Source organism: Aphidius gifuensis, linkage group LG6, assembly GCF_014905175.1.
Source record: "Aphidius gifuensis isolate YNYX2018 linkage group LG6, ASM1490517v1, whole genome shotgun sequence".
NCBI lineage: Eukaryota > Metazoa > Arthropoda > Insecta > Hymenoptera > Braconidae > Aphidius > Aphidius gifuensis.
The window spans coordinates 9,400,009-9,422,079 of NC_057793.1; the positions used below are offsets into that span (position 1 = coordinate 9,400,009).

A 22,071-nucleotide genomic window follows, 5' to 3' on the forward strand; every position below is an offset into this window, starting at 1 on the left:
TTAGCACAGAGTCCAAACTGCCAGCATATGGGATTTTATTTCGCGAAAATTGTGGGAGTTAATTACTGGCAGTTCTAGCACCGATACAATATGAAGTACAGTTGGGTTTGTCAATATTAATTTTGAGGGGACATGAAGGGTCGTAAAGTAGTATATCTTCCCATATCAAATATCTTTTCATCTCTCTTTGAAATTAATATTGGCAAGAACGACTATAATATCATCTGTCGCTTCTTGCACACGAAACTTTTCACTGGTGTCACCTCTTGGATCATACAATTTTTCATACAGGAATCACCTCTAGAAAAGATATAGAAGTTTTTTAGAAAATAGCTGAAACCTCTATTAACTATCGATGGAAAACCTCTCAACTGTATACCGATCATAGAACACTGCAAAAAAAAAAGCTCTATGTTTGATAAAAAAGCTTCATGAATCAATCATGATAATAGAATTTTTATTCTTGGAAATTTTTAGATTTGAAAGAAGGAAAAAAAATTCTTACTGGAAATGGAAAGTATTTCTTTAAAAAAATCTTTTTTTTTCTTCATTTTATGAACAGTTGTTCTTGAATTTAGAACATGAATTCTTGGAAAAAAATTCAAAAAGGTCTTGATGGATATATACAACTACTATAATACACATTTTTCAAACTGATTTTTTTTTTTGTACCTTGAACTAGAAGGGTGAAGACTACACTGTGTATTGATTTTAAGTTGACATAATATTTTATAATTATACACATAGTTTTGATAATATTATTCCACCACTTCATATATTTAATGTTAGTTTGAATTAAACGTGTTCATTATTTTGAAAACAACTCATCCAATGATGCGTGCAAAAAAATTTATAATTCATAATCGACAGTGTTGACAAATAAACAATTACATTGATTTGTTTTTGTTTTTTTCAATGCAAAACTAAAAACAAGATTGATAGAAAAAAATAACATGCAAGTCAGTTACTCGCGATCTATTGAATAGCCTTTATATCGTTCATATGTTTGAATAAAAAATTTGAGTTAAAAAAACAATTCATTCAAATAAAATTCTGTCAGTGTTTTTTTTTTTTTAAGTGTGACCAATTAATCTATATACAAGCTGAAGACATGTTCCGAATCTTAAGTGGATCAATTACATTTTTTAAAAAATGATAGTAAGTTAATGATTGCCATATAGTGTAATTTTAAATCATCAATTTTTCGTAATATTTTAAATTTTTAGAACCAAGAAAATTTTTATACTGCCATGGGACCAACAATCAAAGTTGCTCAATATTTTGGAATTCTTCCAATTACTGGAGTCTTGAAACAATCACCAAGTATGATGGAGTTTAAGATTAAATCATTTCGTACATTCTGGACTGTTTTTGTTATTATTTCTCTTGTGATTATTTTAATAACATTTATTGTTACAATAATAAAAACTGTAATAATGGGAAACACAAATATTATAGGTAAGATTTTAATACACTTTGTTCAATGAGAATTATTTTAAATTTATTATAAATATTTTAAGGGTTGATATCAGCCAATGTATTTTTTGGAAATGCAATCATGAGTCTCATACTTTTTCTTCGATTTTCACCAAAATGGATAAAACTTCTAAAAAAATGGGAAGAAATGGAAAATATTTTAAACAGGTTATTATATGTTTATTACAAAATAAAAAAAAGTATCGATTATATTGTAAATTATATTTTACAGTTTCGATGTAAATAATCAGGACATTCGATCAAAAATAAACAACATTTCAATTATTTTTACGATAATCGCTGTTCTTGAGCATTGTTTGTATGGCATCAATCATACAGTAAATACCGGTTTTCCAGGTTACATCAGTGGATTATATAATTTCTTTATATCAACTTATAATATTGATGCAGAAAAATTTAGCTTTACCAACTGTATGTATTCAAACAAAAAACAAAGATCAATTTTATTAGTCGAATATTGATTTGTTTATTGATATATTTATGTTATTTTTTTCTAGTTAATTCGACATTTATCATAAGTATTTTTTTATGGATTATTGATAATTTTGCAACGGTCATTTGGAATTTTACAGATCTATTTATCATACTGGTTTGTATTGGAAATTTATCAAATTATATAGATTATTATTGATAAGTAATTATTATTTTTTAAATTGAAGATATCAACTGGACTTGCTGATAGATATGCATGGTTAAACAAGAGTATAAAAAATTCATCAAGACGAAAATTTCAAGTTCTTTACTGGTATCAGATCAGAAAAAATTACGCAATACTCAGTGATCTTGTTAAACAAACAAATGATGATTTATCAGCTTTAATATTTTTGTCATATTACACAAATTTGTACTTTATTTGTCTTCAACTATTTCAAGGAATAACGTAAGCATTTATTTTATTTAAAAAAATCTACTTATACCGATCGAAATTTTTTTTTTCCATATATTTAAATTCAAAAAATTTTTGATTCAGTATATAAAATAAAAAAAAACAGAAAAATATAAATGTGATTTGATAATATTTACAGATTAATTAAAGTACTCAGTAAGTGAAGCAAACGCAAAGAATTCCTCTGTAGTATATTAAAATGAAAATACTATAGAAACTGGTGACAAGTGTTTCCATATTAATTCAGATAGAGAGTTTGTAATTAATTAATTTTTTTTTTTGTGAAACAGTCAATAGATCATTTTTCAATTAAATATTATCATTAGACATTTTCTTTGAAGCTTTCTTCAATACTTTTTCATGAAACCCACAGCTTAAAACATTGTCAGTTTAAAATTAAGAAAGATATAGTCAAACAAATGAAAAGATTCTATTTTTATTAGCAATAATGTTAATTGAATATGGAAAACACGAAATGGCTTTGAGCATTCTGTAAATATAAATCTGACCATGTTTAAATTTTGCCAATTTCTTTATTGTCTACTGAATTTAATATTTCAACGTAAAGAAAAAAAAGACAAAAAGATTGTTTATTTTTTTTTGATCGATTTAATTTATATGCTAAATTACGAATGTTGCAAAATATCTTTAATATTAAAATTAAATGATTTTAGAATTCAAAGGAACGGAGGATTGAATAAAATTTATTTTTTTGTATCGTTTTGCTATCTCATCAGTAGAACAATTGCAGTTACAATTTCAGCATCAAGAATTAACGTTGAGAGTAAAGTGGTTCTACCGAATATTTATTCTTGTCCATCATCAGCATTTACTAATGAGGTTCATGTTTATCGATTTAATGTTTTATAAGCTATCAATTAATTATCTTGTGGATTATTAAATATTTGTTAAAACTTTTTATCATAAAATCAATTATGAACAATGATACTTTTGATACCAAATGTCGTTTTATATTGATATTTAAAAATTTATCTTATATTTTCAGACAAAACGACTTCAACATCAAATATCAACTGATGATGTTGTCCTCACAGGAATGAATTTTTTTTCTATAACTCGTAATTTTATGCTAGTTGTAAGTTATAATTTATGTAATTTAGCTTCATATTTCAGTATTAATGTAGTCTATTATTTTCAGACTGCTGGTGTTATTGTTACATACGAAGTTGTCCTGCTGCAATTAATTGTCACAACCAATAAGTAAAAATGTAAACAATCAATAAGAGTGTTGTTTGAAAATGTAAATAAAATATTCCATCAAAACAAAGTGATGAACATGATACGTGAACATGATATCATATTGTAATAATATTTTATTAAAAAAAAAAAACTAAATATATCTTTAAAACTATTTTGATTTTTTGTATCTAATTCGACGTGTCACGGAACTTGAATTTCGATGTCGTTCGGACATCCAGTGTCCAATACGAATTTCTGATTTCCATCAAAATACTCATATATCAATAAGGTGAAATTTACAATTGGCAGTCGGTATATTTTAGATCAATAATTTTTTATCAAAGACTTATAAAATTTGTTATTTATTTTTGAGTGATCAAGATGAATTAATACAAAAAAAAAAATCTACAATGAGTTCATTAATGTCTTGAAAAATTCAAATAAATGTATCACTGATAAGCGAAAAACAAAAGTCTTTTAAATACCAAATAAGTACTGAGCTGTTAAAAAATTTATTAATCTATACAACCTTTGACTTTTACTATCTGATATAAATTAAATAAATAAATGAAACCGATGACCATAAGATTAGTTTGAAAACGTATTATTGAGTGGTACGTATCTAGCGTGCTTTGATAATGATCGTTATTTTTTATACTTTGTATTTTTCAAAAAGTCAATTGTAATTTATTAAAATTATTATGTATTCTGTTGTTCATGAGTGTTGACAAAAAAACAATTACATTGATTTTTTTTTTTTTTCAGTAGGAGATATTATCTACCGATGTTACAGGAAAGTTTTAAGACTGAAATTGAATACATTTACATGATTATTATAGATGAAGTACATAATTATATATCCAAAATAGTATTAACATTATTATTATTCCTCAAAACTTTATCTTTGTCAGATTTATTATAGAATTATTGATCGTCTCAGAGATTCATATACAGAGTGTCCCATTTTAATTTATCAATGGATTTTTTTCGAAAAATAAAGCTTAAATTGTAAAATGTTTCAAGTAAAAGTTGTAGGGTTTGGAGGGGGACGAAGAAAAAAAAAAAAAAAAAATTCGAAAAATCCAAAATGGCGGAGTTTCCGGTTCAAACATAGTTTTTTAAAATGGATACTGCATTTTTTTGTGAAAAACAATGATAATCATCGGATAGCGTGATGATTACTACATATAACAGTGTTTTTGTTAAATCATACATTATTCTTATCATTTCATTATTGTATAGGTGAGTATAATTTTGAGTTTTTTTATCATTTTCCTTATCTAAACACATTGGCGGTGTTAAATATTTTATATGTTCAATTGAGTAACTATATGCGCATCAATAAACACTCATAATCACTAGTAGGAAAGAAACAATGACAATTGTTTGAAAACTTTCGAAGAGACCAGATATTAAATTATATTTTTCATTTTCTAATTAAATACACACTATAATGTTTGAACGGGTTAGAAATTTTGAATCAATAAGTGATAATCATATAAGGAGAAAACAAAAATTTCGCAACATTCATGCCTGGGAGCACTTCACCAACAACGTCGTTCCACATATTTCGAAACCAACGGTAAGAATAGTGTTCGATTTTTGATTGCTTACTAAATATTTAATTGTGATTTTATTTGAAAATTATTTTCACAGGATTCTGACAGTTTTTTCAATGCTATCAAGCCTTTAATTATATTTGGTCAATTATTTGGCCTTTTTCCTATCGAAGGAATTTTAAATAATTCTTCAAGAAAGCTGACTTTTAAATGGAAATCATTCAAAATGTTTTATAGTATTTTTATTATTATGACAATCTCATTTTTATCTTTGACTGCAATTAATAACTTTATTCAAGGCTTGCAAGAAAATAGTTCTAAAACTTTAGGTACAATTATAATTATTTATGATTCATCACATGAGAACTGTATACAATTAATTGATGTATTTTTTTTGTTCTTGTAGACTTGATGTCTGCTTTAATTTATTTCTGCAACGCATTGATGGGAACTTTATATTTAGTTTTCATGTGTCCTGTGTGGATAAAACTTCAACAAAAATGGACATGGACAGAAGATAGATTGAAAAGGTTTATGAATTTTTACAATTATATTATTCTTATGAATTTCCCTGACCTGATAAAAAAGTTTTTTTAAGAAACGTCTGTGAATAATAAACTAAAGCTTACCCAAAATCTTAAACTAATATTTTGACTATAAAAACTTAAATGCTGAGTTGACGTTTTTCGGAATGTTAAATCAATCTTTCTCATACTAAAATATAAACTCTTATTGACTTCTTGAAAAATTTTATATTATTTATTGTGAATGACTTAATTAATAATCTTTATTGTTTGCATATAGTTTTGGTGATAAAAACTTACAACTTCGATACAAGTTTATGACAATATCATTGATAATGATAGGAGTTGCAGTCATTGAACACGGTGTCCGCTATGCAACATATACAGCAACACCAACTTTTAGCACATTTAGCCATATATCCGAAACGTACAGTTATTGTGCACCAATGTATAATTTGAAAACTGTACATGAATTTTCTGAGATTTGTGAGTAGTATTTGAAAAAAATTCACATCTAAAACATATTTATTTATTATCCCTGTTAAAAAATATCTCTCTAGAATTTCTCCGAATTGCTCAGGTTTTCTCTGGATTGTTACGTTATTGAGACTTCCGAAAATATTTTCGGAGTAATCTTCAAATTATTTTCGTAATATCTTTGGATTTTTTGCTCAAAAAAACGAGAAATGAAAGGAAACATTATTAGGGAATTTTTTTTCCAAAAAAATCCCAAAAAAACTCCGAATAAATATCTCTGGAAGTCTCAATTGCGTAGAAACCAGGGATATTCAAATAAATGAACATAATTTTTGTTTTCCAATTAACAGTTATTACAGTTTCAATATTTTTTTGGACGCATGTTATTTATATGAAAATAATTGTTTATTTAGCTTATAAGCTAACACGCTTGTAAAAAATAGAGAAAAAAAAACTTATGAAGAAATTCTTGATTTTGCCTAAAACAACAATTGTATGAGGTGGAAAGAGAAAAAAAAATCGGTCTTATGTATATATATATTACATCAATGAATTTTTTCTACAGTTAAGACTTGATACAAACTTAGTACAAACACAATTTCAACGGCTTCGAATACTCTTTTTTTTTTTTATGTGTTTTTGATTGTGAAATGTTTTTTCAATTATATAATTTAATATAATTTGTGTTAGTCTATTCTGTAAATAAAAAACATATATTTCTTTGTTTGATCATTTTTTGTTTACAGCTTTTTTTAGATATGCGGTAATTTTATATTTCTACGCAGCAAATAAATTCTGTACTATTATTTGGAATTTTGTAGACATTTTTATCGTCCTCGTAAGTATATGTATATGGGGCATTCCAAGTCAAATCACCGAGTCATCGGCCTGACCCCTACCGATTCACTTGGAAATTTTTTTCTAGGTGTATTTTGGACCGAAAAACGACCTTATTTTTTTTTCAATTTTTTTCTACCATTTTTACACCATAAAATAATTTTTTTTTTCCTACTATCGAGTATTTCTCAAATTAGACCAGGTTTAAAATTCTAAAATTTTTCCCATATCATCTCGAGGTAAAAACAAGTCACCCATAAAAATTTGAGAATGGGCCGAGAATAATTACTAATTTTTTTATAACTGATTAAAAAAAAATTTTTTTACGAATTTTAAAAATTTAATAATGGTTTCTTGTAGAGAAATCAAAAATAAAAATAAATGATATCTTGATGAATTTTGTATTTTCCTATATTTGAGGATGGAAAGATAGGAAAACTGCGATGCTTAAAATTCAATTTTTGAAGCTTTTATCCTCGAAATATGGAAAGAACCAAAATTTGCCCAGATATCATTTATTTTTATTTTTTTTTTCTCTACAAGAAACTATAAACCAACAATACTAAAATTGATTATTTTAAAATTGGTAAAAAATTTTTTATCAGTTATAAAATTAGTTTAACCATGGTGACTATTTATCGAAAAATTTCGGGAATTTAAACCGGTCTGTAATACTCGATATAGCAAAAAAAAAACATATGACAATAATTGAAAATTGCAAAAAATACTTTCATTACAAGAATTTTCAGAAATAACGAAATCATATTTAATAATGCCATTGTTAGCTGAATATCAAAATTTTTGAATAATAAATCAACTTTCTATCTAGGTAGCAACTGGCTTGGCTGAAAGATATAAACATTTAAACGAATCAGTGATGAATTCACGCTGTAACCGATTTGATGCAACTAATTGGCATCAGTGTAGAAAAAAATATGCATTATTGAGTCACTTGGTGAAAGAAACAGATAACTTTCTTTCTCCATTGATACTACTATCATTTTCTACAAATTTATATTTCATTTGCATTCAACTGTTTAATGGAATTTTGTAAGTAATAATGATCGGTATAAAATTTTTTCATATAAACAAATTGTTTATTATTTCAGTGTCACTGCAGATAGAAACTTGGATTATGTTTATTATTTTATGTCATTCATACTTATTCTTGGAAGAATTTTTGCTATTTCACTTTCAGCAGCTAGAATTCACAATCAAAGTAAAATTATTTTACCAAAAATTTATTGTTGTCCCTCATCATCATTTAACAGGGAGGTTAGTAAAAATTGCTATTTTAATTTTGAACATATTTTAATAGATTGGATTTTTATAATTCATTAACTGCCGTTTATTCATGTTATCAATCTAATATCAACTTTTTAAGACTGAACGTCTCCAATACCAACTTTCAGATGATGAAGTAACATTGACAGGGATGAAATTTTTTTCAATTACCCGAAATTTCATGCTTGCTGTAAGTTATAAAATTAATTATCAAAAATTATATTATTATTTCCATATGTTGTATTCTATCATAAAAAATATTCTGTCTATCATTATTTCAGCTGGTTGGTGCAATCGTGACTTATGAACTTATAATACTTCAATTTGGACAGAAATAATAATAACATACAGTAACAAAACTATTGAACTCATGAATACTTGTTTTTAATTTCGACCTTTAGATCCAGCTGTTAAATAAAATTATTGAACCATTAATAAGAAAATGAGATAAAACTGCAATTTCTGAAGATTTGTGTGTGATCTTATTAATGGTGAAACGACTACCTATAAAAACTTTTTCGATCGCGATCCGATTCATATGTTGAATTGCGGATGTTGCAAAAAAGCTCTAATACTGAAATTAAATAACTTTAGAACTCAAAGAAACAGACGATTGAATGAAATTTATTCAATTGTTTTTTCATTAATTTTTTGTTTCAGTGTTAATGTAGTCTATTATTTTTAGACTGCTGGTATTATTGTTATATACGACCCAAGTGGAAAAAATATATTTAATTTATATTTAATGGAAATATAAATTAAATTTAATGGATATACAGTTTTGGACATACTAAAAGTAAATTTAGAAAAAATTTAGAAAAGATTTAGAACAAATATAAATTAAATTTAGAATATGTTCAAGTTTGGACATACTAAATTTAAACTTTTTCTAAATTTTTTGTAAATTTTTTTTTAATTTAATTTTCGTATGTTCAAAACTGTATATATTTTAAATTTAGTTTATATTTTTTCTAAATATAAAATAAATATATTTCATATTTCCAATAAATATATTTTTTCCACTTAGGGAAATTCAATAAATCGTCACAACCAATAAGTATAAATGTAAACAATAAATAAGAAAAATTTTTCGAAATGTAAATAAAAATGTATTGTCAATTAAATTTTATTTTAGAAAAATAAACTAAAAATATTTTTCAAACTATTTTTAAATTTTTTGTATTTAAGCCCATGAATATCATTCATTTTAATTTGATGAGAATAATCAATTTTCAATCATTCGAACTCATATCAAGTGTGTATTTGTTTTAGACTCATACTGTATATTTATATTTTATAAGATGGAAATCACGAAATACGTGATAGCTATGTTTGTTGAATCATACATCATTTTTATTCCTTTATTATTCTAGAAGATTCTAATTAGTAATTGTTTGTTCTTTTTTCCTATCGTTTTGTTTTGTTTGAATTATATTTATCTAAACATTGGTGGTGTTGAATATTTTATATGGTTGGCATCAAAATGCTTATAATCAATAATCGCATTTTTACTGAACTTCAGTAATAATTCCAAATAAAGAGAAGAAAAAATTAATATTTATAAAAAGTTGATCTACATTGAACATAAATATACCAACATGATTTTGGTTTAGGCTGGGAGCCCTTGTACTTTTTAATATATAAATTTATTGATTTTCGAGTTTAATATTGCTGCTATCTATTTATTCGAAGTTTTTTTCATCAAAAGTATGTAATGACGTTTAGCGTTACATTCAATCTACTTGAAATACATATAAAATTATTATTTTGATTACTCAAGTTTGAGTAATCAAAATAAATTCATACAAAAAAAAAAAAAAAAAATACCTATAATGAGTTTATTAATGTATTGAAAATTTCAGATAAATCTATCACTAATAGGCGAAATACAAAAGTTTTTTAAATACAAAGTAAGTACTAAGCTGTTGATTGAAAAAAACTAAAATAAAAAATTTATTAATTTACAACTTTCGACTTTTACCATCTGATATAAATTAAATAAATAAATGACACCGATGGCCATGAGATTAATGTGAAAACGTATTGTTGATAGTGGTACGTATCTAGCGTGCTTTGATAGTGATCGTTATTTTTTATACTTTGTATTTTTTAAAAAGTCAATTGTAATTTATTAAAATTATTATCTATTCTGTAGTTCATGAGTGTTGACATAAGAACAATTACATTGATTTTTTTTTTTTTTTTTTACATATTCAACAACAAAATATAAAATTGAAAGCATAATTTCATATAATGTTCTTCCACTCAGTGCATTATCACGTTTCTACGGCGACACAGTAACAACCTAAGAATTTTCAAAAAAACACACTAAGTGGGAAGCCAGTACATAACTCAGTTGCGATTCTACAATATTGTAAAACCATTATCGTTCATGTATAGATAAATTTTTTTGATAATTTATCAAAATGATGGTAAGTTGATAATTACTCAATGACATAGTAATTCAGTAGTTTGAATAGTCGATACTTTATCTATCTGAATAAAACTTAGAGTCTTCTTATGAAATAACAATACTTTTAGATTTTTAATAATTTGATCTTTTTTAGAATGATCGGGAAAGTTTTTACACTGCCATAGGGCCAATAATCAAAGTTGCTCAATACTTTGGAATTCTTCCAATAAGTGGAGTAATAAAACAATCACCAAGTATGATGGAATTTAAGATTAAATCATTTCGTACATACTGGACTGTATCTATTATTGTTGCTCTTGCCATCATTTTTATAACAGTTATTGTTAAAATAATAAAAACTTTAACAATTGGAAACTCAAATATTAGAGGTAAGACATTAATACACTTGAAATGTTCAATAAAAATTATTTTAAATTTATAATAAATTTTATAGAAGTAGTATCAGCCCTAGTGTTTTTTGGACATGCTCTAATGAGTCTCATACTTTTTCTTCGATTATCTCCAAAATGGATAAAACTTCTACAAAAATGGGAAAAAATGGAAAATAAATTGACCAGGTTATTATAAAATATTTTTACAGCTGAATATAACATAACTAAGTTTATAAATTATATATTACAGTTTTGATGTAGAAGGTCCGGAAATTCGATCGAAAATTAAAAAAATTTCGATTATTTTTACATTATTTGCGTTGTTTGAGCATTGTTTGTATGTCATCAATTACTCAATCAATAATGGTTTTCCAGGGTATTTCAGTAGATTATATGAATTCTTTATATCAACTTATAATACTGATGCAGAAAAATTTAGTTTTACCAACTGTATGTATTCAAACAAAAAAAAAAAATATCAATTTTGTTACTCGAGTATCAATTTGTTTATTAATATATATATTTTATGTTTTTTAAGTTAATTCTACATTTATCATGAGTATTGTATTTTTGATTATCGAGCACTTTGCTTCATTCATCTGGAGTTTTACAGATCTATTTATTATACTGGTCTGTCTTGAAATCACTTTGAATTATATAAAGATCAATTATTATCGATAATCGATCATTTTTATATTTCGGATTTGTAGATAACAACTGGACTCACTGAGAGATATGTATGGTTAAACAAAAGGGTCAAATATTTATCTAGACGAAAATACCAAGCCATTCCTTGGAATCAGCTAAGAAAAAACTATGCGATTCTCAGTGATCTCGTCAAACAAACAAATAATGATTTATCTGCCTTAATATTTTTATCGTATACGACGAATTTTTACTTTATCTGTGTAAGACTGTTCAATGAGATTGGGTAACCATCAATTTAAATATATCAATATATTAATTCAAATATACTAAAATATTGATCTACAATTTGACTTTTAATAATTAAATTCATTCATTTCAGAATTAATACGACTGGACAATTTGCTAATATTTATATTTTTGTGTCATATTGTTACGTCATTGGTAGAACAATCGCTGTTACACTTTCAGCATCGAGAATCAACATTGCAAGTAAAGAGGCTTTACCACATATTTACTTGTGTCAATCGTCAAAATTCACTGATGAGGTACACATATTATGTTATGTTATATATATATTGTATCATGTAATTAAACTCCCATTTAACATTTTCAGGCAAATCGACTTCAAAATCAATTAGCATATGATGACATTGGCTTCACAGGAATGAATTTTTTCTCAATAACTCGAAATTTTATGCTTGTTGTAAGTTCTATTGATTATTATTCACTCAATTTCGCTGTTATTATTATAAGTTTTTAAATTCTTTCTAATTTTTATCATCATTATATCAAGAACTTTCATTAACCAGTACATTGATCATTGATTTCTGCACCATCGTTATGGCAGATGTGGCGCTTATATTTGAGTAATATTTATACTTCTTACAAGTAAGTCTCTTATTTCTAGACTGCTGGTACTATTGTTACATACGAACTTATCATGGTGCAATTCCATGACCAAGCCAACAAGTAAAAATAGCAAAAAAACCAATAGAACAATTATAAAATGTGGTGAGAAGAATGATTTATTTTGAATATTCATAAACGTTAGAAGATCATAAAAAAAAAAAATCGAAATTCTAAAGTTTACTGTGTTTTAAAAGTTTGTGAATATCTATATAGATAAATAAAAAAGTATGTACCGAGCTGTAAACGAAAAAAAAATGAAATAAAAAATGTATTAATTTACTACGTTCAACTTTTACCATCTGATAAAAATTAAGTAAATAAATGAAACTGATTGTCATAAGGTTAATGTGAAAATAATAAACGATAAAAAATTAAAAATAAAGAGTTTTATTGTCTCTAGCGTGTTTTGATACTGATCATAATTTTTTTACATTGTTTTTTTCGACAAGGTTATTTGTAATTTTTTCAAATTATTATCTATTGTGTTGTCACTGACTGGAATTCAATACATTTACATAATTCTTAGATGAGGTACATATAATCAACTATTCAAAACAGAATTTATCGTCAATTGATTTTCTCACAAATTTCTTAAAACTTTATCATCGTCAGATCTATTGTAAATCTATTGATCGTCTAATATCAGAGATATTCAGTTATAAACAATGAAACTTTTGAAGCTGTTATGAATTGATATATAAAAAGTATTTCATGTCTATCGACAAAATGACTTCAATATTAATTAGTAACTGATGATGCCCTTATAAAATGAATTTTTCCTCTATAATTCTTAATTCTAATGAAAGTTATATAACAACATATGTTAATGTCAATTTAAAATCATATCGTAATATATGCGTTTATTTCAAAATCGTATTGTATAATATTTTATTGTAAGATGATAATCACCATCTAGCGTGATGATCACTATAACGCGGTGTTTGTTGAATCATACATCAGTTTTATCGTTTTATTTCTCTGGGAAAATGTAATTTTGAGTCTTTATTATTTAATTTACAAGAATTTCAGCAAGTGTTACTTTTGACACATTTAATCTGATATCTGAAACGTACAATTATGTTGCCCGAATGTATAATTTAGAAACTATATACATGAGATTTCTGAGATTTGTAAGTAGTATTCAAAAAAAATTTACATTAAAAAAGTATTTTTTTTTATATTGAAATAAATAAATAAACCTTTTCAAAATCAAATCGGGAGTTTGTGCATGCCTCAAGTCAGATATGAGAGAAGAAATGAATGTATGATACAGAGTTGAATATAATTAAGTCTCAACTGTTGACAAAATTTTATATTTGACCCGCCTGATGTAATCAACTTTATCGTCAATATCTGTGTAGGCTTGAAGTTTTTTTTTTTTGGGCAGAACCAGTCATAACATTTTGTCAACTGTTGAGAGCCGATTATATTACCCATCAAAGATATATTTCTTCCTTGACTTTCCGGTATAATATCTTTTCGTATTAACAGTTGCAAAATTAGTATAAACACAATTATGACGACTTTAAATACTTAGCTCTTTTTTTTTTGTAATATATTTTTATTTTTTTTTATCATTTAATAAAATTTCTGTTAAATTAATCTAAAAACATCAATTTATTTATTTCATCATTTTTGTTATAACAGCTTTTTTTAGATATGCGGTAATTTTATATTTGTGTGTTGCAAATAAATTCTGTACGATTATTTGGAATTTTTCAGACCTTTTTATAGTCCTCGTAAGTATATAAACTATTTAAATAATTTAATTGTTAAGTAAAAAAACAAATTATTTGAATAATAAATTGACTTTCTATCAAGGTAGCAACTGGCTTGGCTGAAAAATATAAACATTTAAATGAATCAGTGATAAATTCACTCAGTAAACGAAGACATGATGCAATTAATTGGCATCAGTCCAGAAAAAAATATGCATTATTGAGTAACTTGGTGAAAGAAACAGATAATTTACTTTCTCTATTGATACTTTTGTCGTATTTTACAAATTTTTATTTCATTTGCGTTCAACTGTTAAAGCCTTAAAGGGAATTTCGTAAGTAGTTATAATTTTAATCAAATATTTTTTTTTATAAACAAAGTTTTTATTAATTCAGCATAAACACAGATGAAGTGTTGGACTATGTTTATTATTTTATGTCATTTATGACTGTTGTTGGAAGAATGTTGGCAATTACAATTTCAGCAGCTAAAATTCACAATCAAAGTACTAGTATTTTACCAAAAATTTATTGTTGTCCTTCATCATCATTCAGCATCGAGGTTAATAAAATTGTTGTTTTAATTTTGAACATATTTTGATAGATTTGATTTTCATAATTCATTCACTGCGGTTCATTCATGTTTTTTAATCTAATATCAATTTTTCAAGACTGAACGTCTCCAATACCAACTTACAGATGATGAAGTCACATTGACAGGGATGAAATTTTTTTCAATTACCCGAAATTTTATGTTTGCTGTAAGTTATAAAATTAATCATCAAAAATTATATTATTATTTCCATATGTTGTATTCTATCATAATGAATATTATTATTTCAGTTGGTCGGTGTAATCGTTATAACGGTGTAATCGGTGTAATCGTTATAAGTATACTTATGAACTTAGAACACTTCAATTTGGAAAGAAATAACAATAATATACACATCAATATAATACATGACAAATATTTTTGTGTGAATGACACTTTTTTTAAATTTTACTAAGCGTTTTTGTTGTGGTCACATCGAATTTATTTAACTCAACCTAATTCAAAATCACGTTTATTTTAGTTATAGGACTAAATCCTGAGATTTTTTAGAATTGTTTAATTTTTACATTTTACTTATAATTTCTTTTGTTCGATTAAATTTATCGATATTTATTTAAATTTGATAGAAATAATATTTATTTTCAATCATTTGAACTAATATCAAGTGAGATAGGAATCATGGGTTACGTGATAACTATGTTTGTTAAATCGAACATTATTTTCATTATTTTACCATTCTAGAATTTATTAATTCTGATATAAATTGAATGAATAAATGAAAGCGATGGCCATAAGGTTAATGTCAAGGCGTATTATTGAGTAGTACGTATGTAGCGTGTTTTGATAATGATCGTTATTTTTTATACTTTGTATTTTTCAAAAAGTCAATTGTAATTTATTCAAATTATTATCTATTCTGTTGCTCATGAGTGTTGACAAAATAACAATTACATTGATTTTTTTTTTTCAGTAGGAGATATCAACTGATGTTGCAGAAAAATTTCCATACTAAAATTCAATACATTTCCATGATTTTTAGATAGGGTCCATAATCATTTATTTAAAATAGTATTAACTATCAATAAATTTTCTCACGAATTTCTAAGAACTTTATTTCGTCCGATTTATTAAAAAATTATTGACCGTCCAATACCAGAAATTTATATAAACAATGAAACTTTTGTATAGTAATTTTAAATCGATATTTAAAACAGTATGTTACCCCCATAGAGAAATCAATTTTTATCTATAATTCTCAATTTTCAAGAAAGTCAATTTAATGTGAATATAATATCATATTGTGAATTGAACTTTATTTTTTTTAAATTGACTGGAAATGTTTGAAATTATGCTGTTTTCTTTTACATAAGCCATTTATGTCATTGATTTTAATATGATGGGAATGACTTATAATTATTTGAGCTGGTATTGAATATGCATTCGTTTCAGAATCATATTGTATAATATTTAAGGCATGTCCAACGCGAAACGAAAATACAGAGAAGTTTTTGAAATTTTGACAGTAGATTATTTATGTAATAATACACAATCTCTAATTTTTTTATAATTTTTTTGACGGTGGTTTTTTTTAAATTAAATAATAAAGTTAACACCTTTCAAGGAGGTTATACATACGCTTTTATGGCCAGCCGAGTACACTTCACACAAACCTGGTTAGAAACTATATGAAAAAATACCGAGACTATTTCGAAAAACTGATATATTATAAAATGAAAAAAGACGAAAATTTTGAGCCGTATATGAAAAAAGTTTTGTCTGTGGGTTTTTTTTAATAAATAAAAATAGACGCGAAAATGAGGAATTTTGACATATTATTGTCGGCATAGTTTAAACATAGAGTAAAACTGACAGAAGAAGTTTGCATGTGCGGTCACACAGACACGTAATTGTCGTGATTTCTTTTGCCAGTCTCACTATATTCAAGTTGGCCAACATTAAATTTCAACATAATTTTTAATTTATAGTAAATGATATTTTGGATAAATAAATTTAAATAAAATAAGACAATAAACATTTTTTTATTATGAAATAAGGTCAAATATGGTAAAAATAACGTGTTATGATCGATTTAAAAAAAAAAAATTATTTTTTTGGAGTTGGCAGTGCATTTTTTGTAATGTAAAATAGATAGGACATTCTCCCCTCCACAACACTCTAAAACCGGCGTTGGACATGCCTTAACTGTAAAATGATAATCATCGGATAGCGTGATGATTACTGAATATATCTGTATTTGTTAAATCATACATTATTCTTATCAATTCATTATTGTAGAAGAGCATAATTTTCAGTTTTTTATCATTTTTTCTTATCTATAGATTATAAACACATTGGCGGTGTTAAATATTTTATATATTCAATTGAGTAACTATGCGCATCAATAAACACTCATAAGCACTAGTAGAAAAAAAAACAATGACAGTTGTTTATAAACTATCAAATAGCCCAGATACTCAATTATATTTTTCATTTTTTAATTGAAAACACAATATGATGTTTGAACGTGTTAGAAATTTTAAATCAATAAGTGACAATCATAAAAGGAGAAAACAAAAGATTCGCAACATTCATGACTGGGAGCACTTCACCATTTACAACGTCATTCCACATATTTCAGAACCAACGGTAAGGATAGTGTTCGATTTTTCATTGTTTACTAAATATTTAATTGTGATTTTATTTGAAAATTATTTTCACAGGATTCTGACAGTTTTTTCAATGCTATCAAGCCTTTAATTATATTTGGTCAATTATTTGGCCTTTTTCCTATCGAAGGAATTTTAAATAATTCTTCAAAAAAGCTGACTTTTAAATGGAAATCATTCAAAATGTTTTATAGTATTTTTATTATTATGACAATCTCATTTTTATCTTTGACTGCAATTAATAACTTTATTCAAGGCTTGCAAAAAAATAGTTCTAAAACTTTAGGTACAATTATATAATTATTTATGATTCATCACATGAGAACTGTATACAATTAATTGATGTATTTTTTTTGTTCTTGTAGACTTGATGTCTGCTTTAATTTATTTCTGCAACGCATTGATGGGAACTTTATATTTAGTTTTCATGTGTCCTGTGTGGATAAAACTTCAACAAAAATGCACATGGACAGAAAATAGATTGAAAAGGTTTATGAATTTTTACAATTATATTATTCTTATGAATTTATCTGACCTGATAAAAAAGTTTTCTTAACAAATGTCGGTGAATAATAAACTAAAGCTTACCCAAAATCTTAAACTAATATTTTGACTATAAAAATACTAATTGAACATGTAAAAAAACTTAAATGCTGAGTTGACGTTTTTCGAAATGTTAAATCAATCTTTCTCATACTAAAATATAAACTCTTATTGACTTCTTGAAAAATTTTATATTATTTATTGTGAATGACTTAATTAATAATCTTTATTATTTAAATTTAAATAAAATTAACATTAATGTTCATTTTTGCATATAGTTTTGGTGATAAAAACTTACAACTTCGATACAAGTTTATTACAATATCATTGATAATGATAGGAGTTGCAGTCATTGAACACGGTGCCCGCTATGCAACATATGCAGCAAGACCAACTTTTAGCACATTTAGCCATATATCCGAAACGTACAGTTATTGTGCACCAATGTATAATTTGAAAACTGTACATGAATTTTCTGAGATTTGTAAGTAGTATTTGAAAAAAACTTACATCTTAAACATATTTATTCATTATCCCTGTTGAAAAATATCTCTCTAGAATTTCTCCGAATTGCTCAGGTTTTCTCTGGATTTTTACGTTATTGAGACTTCCGGAAATATTTACGGAGTAATCTTCAAATTATTTTCGTAATATCTTTGGATTTCTTGCTCAAAAAAACGAGAAATAAAAGGAAACATTATTAGGGAATTTTTTTTCCACAAAAATCCGGAGAAAACCAGAAAAAAACTCCTAATAAATATCTCTGGAAGTCTCAATTGCGTAGAAACCAGGGATATTTAAATAAATGAACATAATTTTTGTTTTCCAATTAACAGTTATTACAGTTTCAATATTTTTTTGGACGCATGTTATTTATATGAAAATAATTGTTTATTTAGCTTACAAGTTAACACGCTTGTAAAAAATAGAGAAAAAAAAACTTATGAAGAAATTCTTGATTTTGCCTAAAACAACAATTGTATGGGGTGGAAAGAGAAAAAAAAATCAGTCTTATGTATATATATTACATCAATGAATTTTTTCTACAGTTAAGACTTGATTATATGCGTTAAAGATGTATTTTTTCCTTGACTTTCAGGTATAATATCTTTTGTATTTAAAAAAAAGAACGGCTGAAAAATTAGTACAAACACAATTTCAACGGCTTCCAATACTCTTTTTTTTCTTTATGTGTTTTTGATTGTGAAATGTTTTTTCAATTATACAATTTAAATTAATTAATATAATTTGTGTTAGTCTATTCTGTAAATAAAAAACATATATTTCTTTATTTGATCATTTTTTGTTTACAGCTTTTTTTAGATATGCGGTAATTTTATATTTCTACGCAGCAAATAAATGCTGTACGATTATTTGGAATTTTGTAGACATTTTCATTGTCCTCGTAAGTATATGTATATAATTGTTAGCTAAATATCAAAATTTTTGAATAATAAATCAACTTTCTATCTAGGTAGCAACTGGCTTGGCTGAAAGATATAAACAATTAAATGAATCAGTGACAAATTCACTCAGTATCCGATTTGATGCAATTAATTGGCATCAGTGTAGAAAAAAATATGCATTATTGAGTCACTTGGTGAAAGAAACAGATAACTTTCTTTCCCCATTGATACTACTATCATTTTCTACAAATTTATATTTCATTTGCATTCAACTGTTTAATGGAATTTTGTAAGTAATAATGATCTGTATAAAATTTTTTCATATAGACAAATTGTTTATTATTTCAGTGTCACTGCAGATAGAAACTTGGATTATGTTTATTATTTTATGTCATTCATACTTATTCTTGGAAGAATTTTTGCTATTACACTTTCAGCAGCTAGAATTCACAATCAAAGTAAAATTATTTTACCAAAAATTTATTGTTGTCCCTCATCATCATTTAACAGGGAGGTTAGTAAAAATTGCTATTTTAATTTTGAACATATTTTAATAGATTGGATTTTTATAATTCATTAACTGCTGTTTATTCATGTTATCAATCTAATATCAACTTTTTAAGACTGAACGTCTCCAATACCAACTTTCAGATGATGAAGTAACATTGACAGGGATGAAATTTTTTTCAATTACCCGAAATTTCATGCTTGCTGTAAGTTATAAAATTAATTATCAAAAATTATATTATTATTTCCATATGTTGTATTCTATCATAAAAAATATTCTGTCTATTATTATTTCAGCTGATTGGTGCAATCGTGACTTATGAACTTATAATACTTCAATTTGGACAGAAATAATAATAACATACAGTAACAAAACTATTGAACTCATGAATACTTGTTTTTAATTTCGACCTTTAGATCCAGCTGTTAAATAAAAGGTATTGAACCATTAATAAGAAAATGAGACAAAACTGCAATTTCTGATAATTTGTGTGTGATCTTATTAATGGTGAAACAACTACCTATAAAAACTTTTTCGATCGCGATCCGATTCATATGTTGAATTGCGGATGTTGCAAAAAAGCTTTAATACTGAAATTAAATAACTTTAGAACTCAAAGAAACAGACGATTGAATGAAATTTATTTAATTGTTTTTTCATTAATTTTTTGTTTCAGTGTTAATGTAGTCTGTTATTTTCAGACTGCTGGTATTATTGTTATATACGAAGTTCAATCAATCGTCACAACCAATAAGTATAAATGTAAACAATCAATAAGAAAAATTTTTTGAAAATTTAAATAAAAATGTATTGTCAATTAAATTTTATTTTAAAAAAATAAACTAATAGTATATTTCGTTACAAGTGCCCACTCAGAGAGTGTGCTCTCAACGAATTTGGAGGGGCAAGCACGAGCCTTGGCGGTGTTTCTATGGTGTGACGAGCTCTCTGATTGGGCATAACTGAACTCATATTTATGTTACTGGGACAGTGGTAATAATGTATGAATTTCTAAAAGCGCACTACCCTCTTGCTTTGGAAATTCACTTGCATTGTATATATTTATAAAAATATTTTTCAAACTATTTTTAAATTTTTTGTATTTAAGCCCATGAATACCATTCATTTTAATTTGATGAGAATAATCAATTTTCAATCATTCGAACTCATATCAAGTGTGTATTTGTTTTAGACTCATATACTGTATAATATTCATATTTTATGATAAGATGGAAATCACGAAATACGTGATAGCTATGTTTGTTGAATCATACATCATTTTCATTACTTTATTATTCTAAAAGATTCTAATTAGTAAGTGTTTGTTCTTTTTTCCTATCGTTTTGTTTTGTTTGAATTATATTTATCTAAACATTGGTGGTGTTGAATATTTTATATGGTTGGCATCAAAATGCTTATAATCAATAATCGCATTTTTACTGAACTTCAGTAATAATTCCAAATAAAGAGAAGAAAAAATTAATATTTATAAAAAGTTGATCTACATGGAACATAAATATACCATCTTGATTTTAGTTTAGGTTGGGAACCCTTGTACTTTTTAATATGTAAATTTATTGATTTTCGAGTTTAATATTGCTGCTATTTATTCGAAGTTTTTTTCATCAAAAGTATACGTAATGACGTTTAGCGTTACATTCAATCTACCTAAAATACATATAAAATGTGTTATTTATGTTCGAGTAATCAAAATAAATTCATACAAAAAAAAAAATAAAAATACCTATAATATTATCATATGAGTTTATTAATGTATTGAAAATTTCAGATAAATCTATCACTAATAGGCGAAATACAAAAGTTTTTTAAATACAAAGTAAGTACTAAGCTGTTGATTGAAAAAAACTCAAATGAAAAATTTATTAATTTACAACTTTCGACTTTTACCATCTGATATAAATCAAATAAATAAATGACAGCGATGGCCATAAGATTAATGTGAAAACGTATTGTTGATAGTGGTACGTTTCTAGCGTGCCTTGATATAGTGATCGTTATTTTTCATACTTTGTATTTTTTAAAAGTCAATT

The 22,071-nt window shown here is 25.6% G+C and overlaps 2 protein-coding genes across 2 annotated transcripts; both read left to right on the forward strand.

Moving 5' to 3' along the window:
* The first annotated feature begins 1,152 nt into the window (after positions 1 to 1,152).
* LOC122859787 (gustatory receptor for sugar taste 64f-like) lies at positions 1,153 to 3,608 on the forward strand. The gene is made up of 8 exons (XM_044163471.1): positions 1,153 to 1,158; positions 1,227 to 1,323; positions 1,521 to 1,644; positions 1,709 to 1,715; positions 2,157 to 2,377; positions 3,058 to 3,223; positions 3,390 to 3,479; positions 3,543 to 3,608. Exons 1-8 carry the CDS (start codon positions 1,153 to 1,155, stop codon positions 3,606 to 3,608), a joined length of 777 nt encoding a protein of 258 aa, XP_044019406.1.
* Positions 3,609 to 10,690: 7,082 nt separating this feature from the next.
* Positions 10,691 to 12,690, forward strand: LOC122859788 (gustatory receptor for sugar taste 64f-like). The gene is made up of 7 exons (XM_044163473.1): positions 10,691 to 10,696; positions 10,832 to 11,066; positions 11,132 to 11,136; positions 11,780 to 12,000; positions 12,097 to 12,262; positions 12,331 to 12,420; positions 12,625 to 12,690. Exons 1-7 carry the CDS (start codon positions 10,691 to 10,693, stop codon positions 12,688 to 12,690), a joined length of 789 nt encoding a protein of 262 aa, XP_044019408.1.
* The last annotated feature ends 9,381 nt before the right edge of the window (positions 12,691 to 22,071 follow it).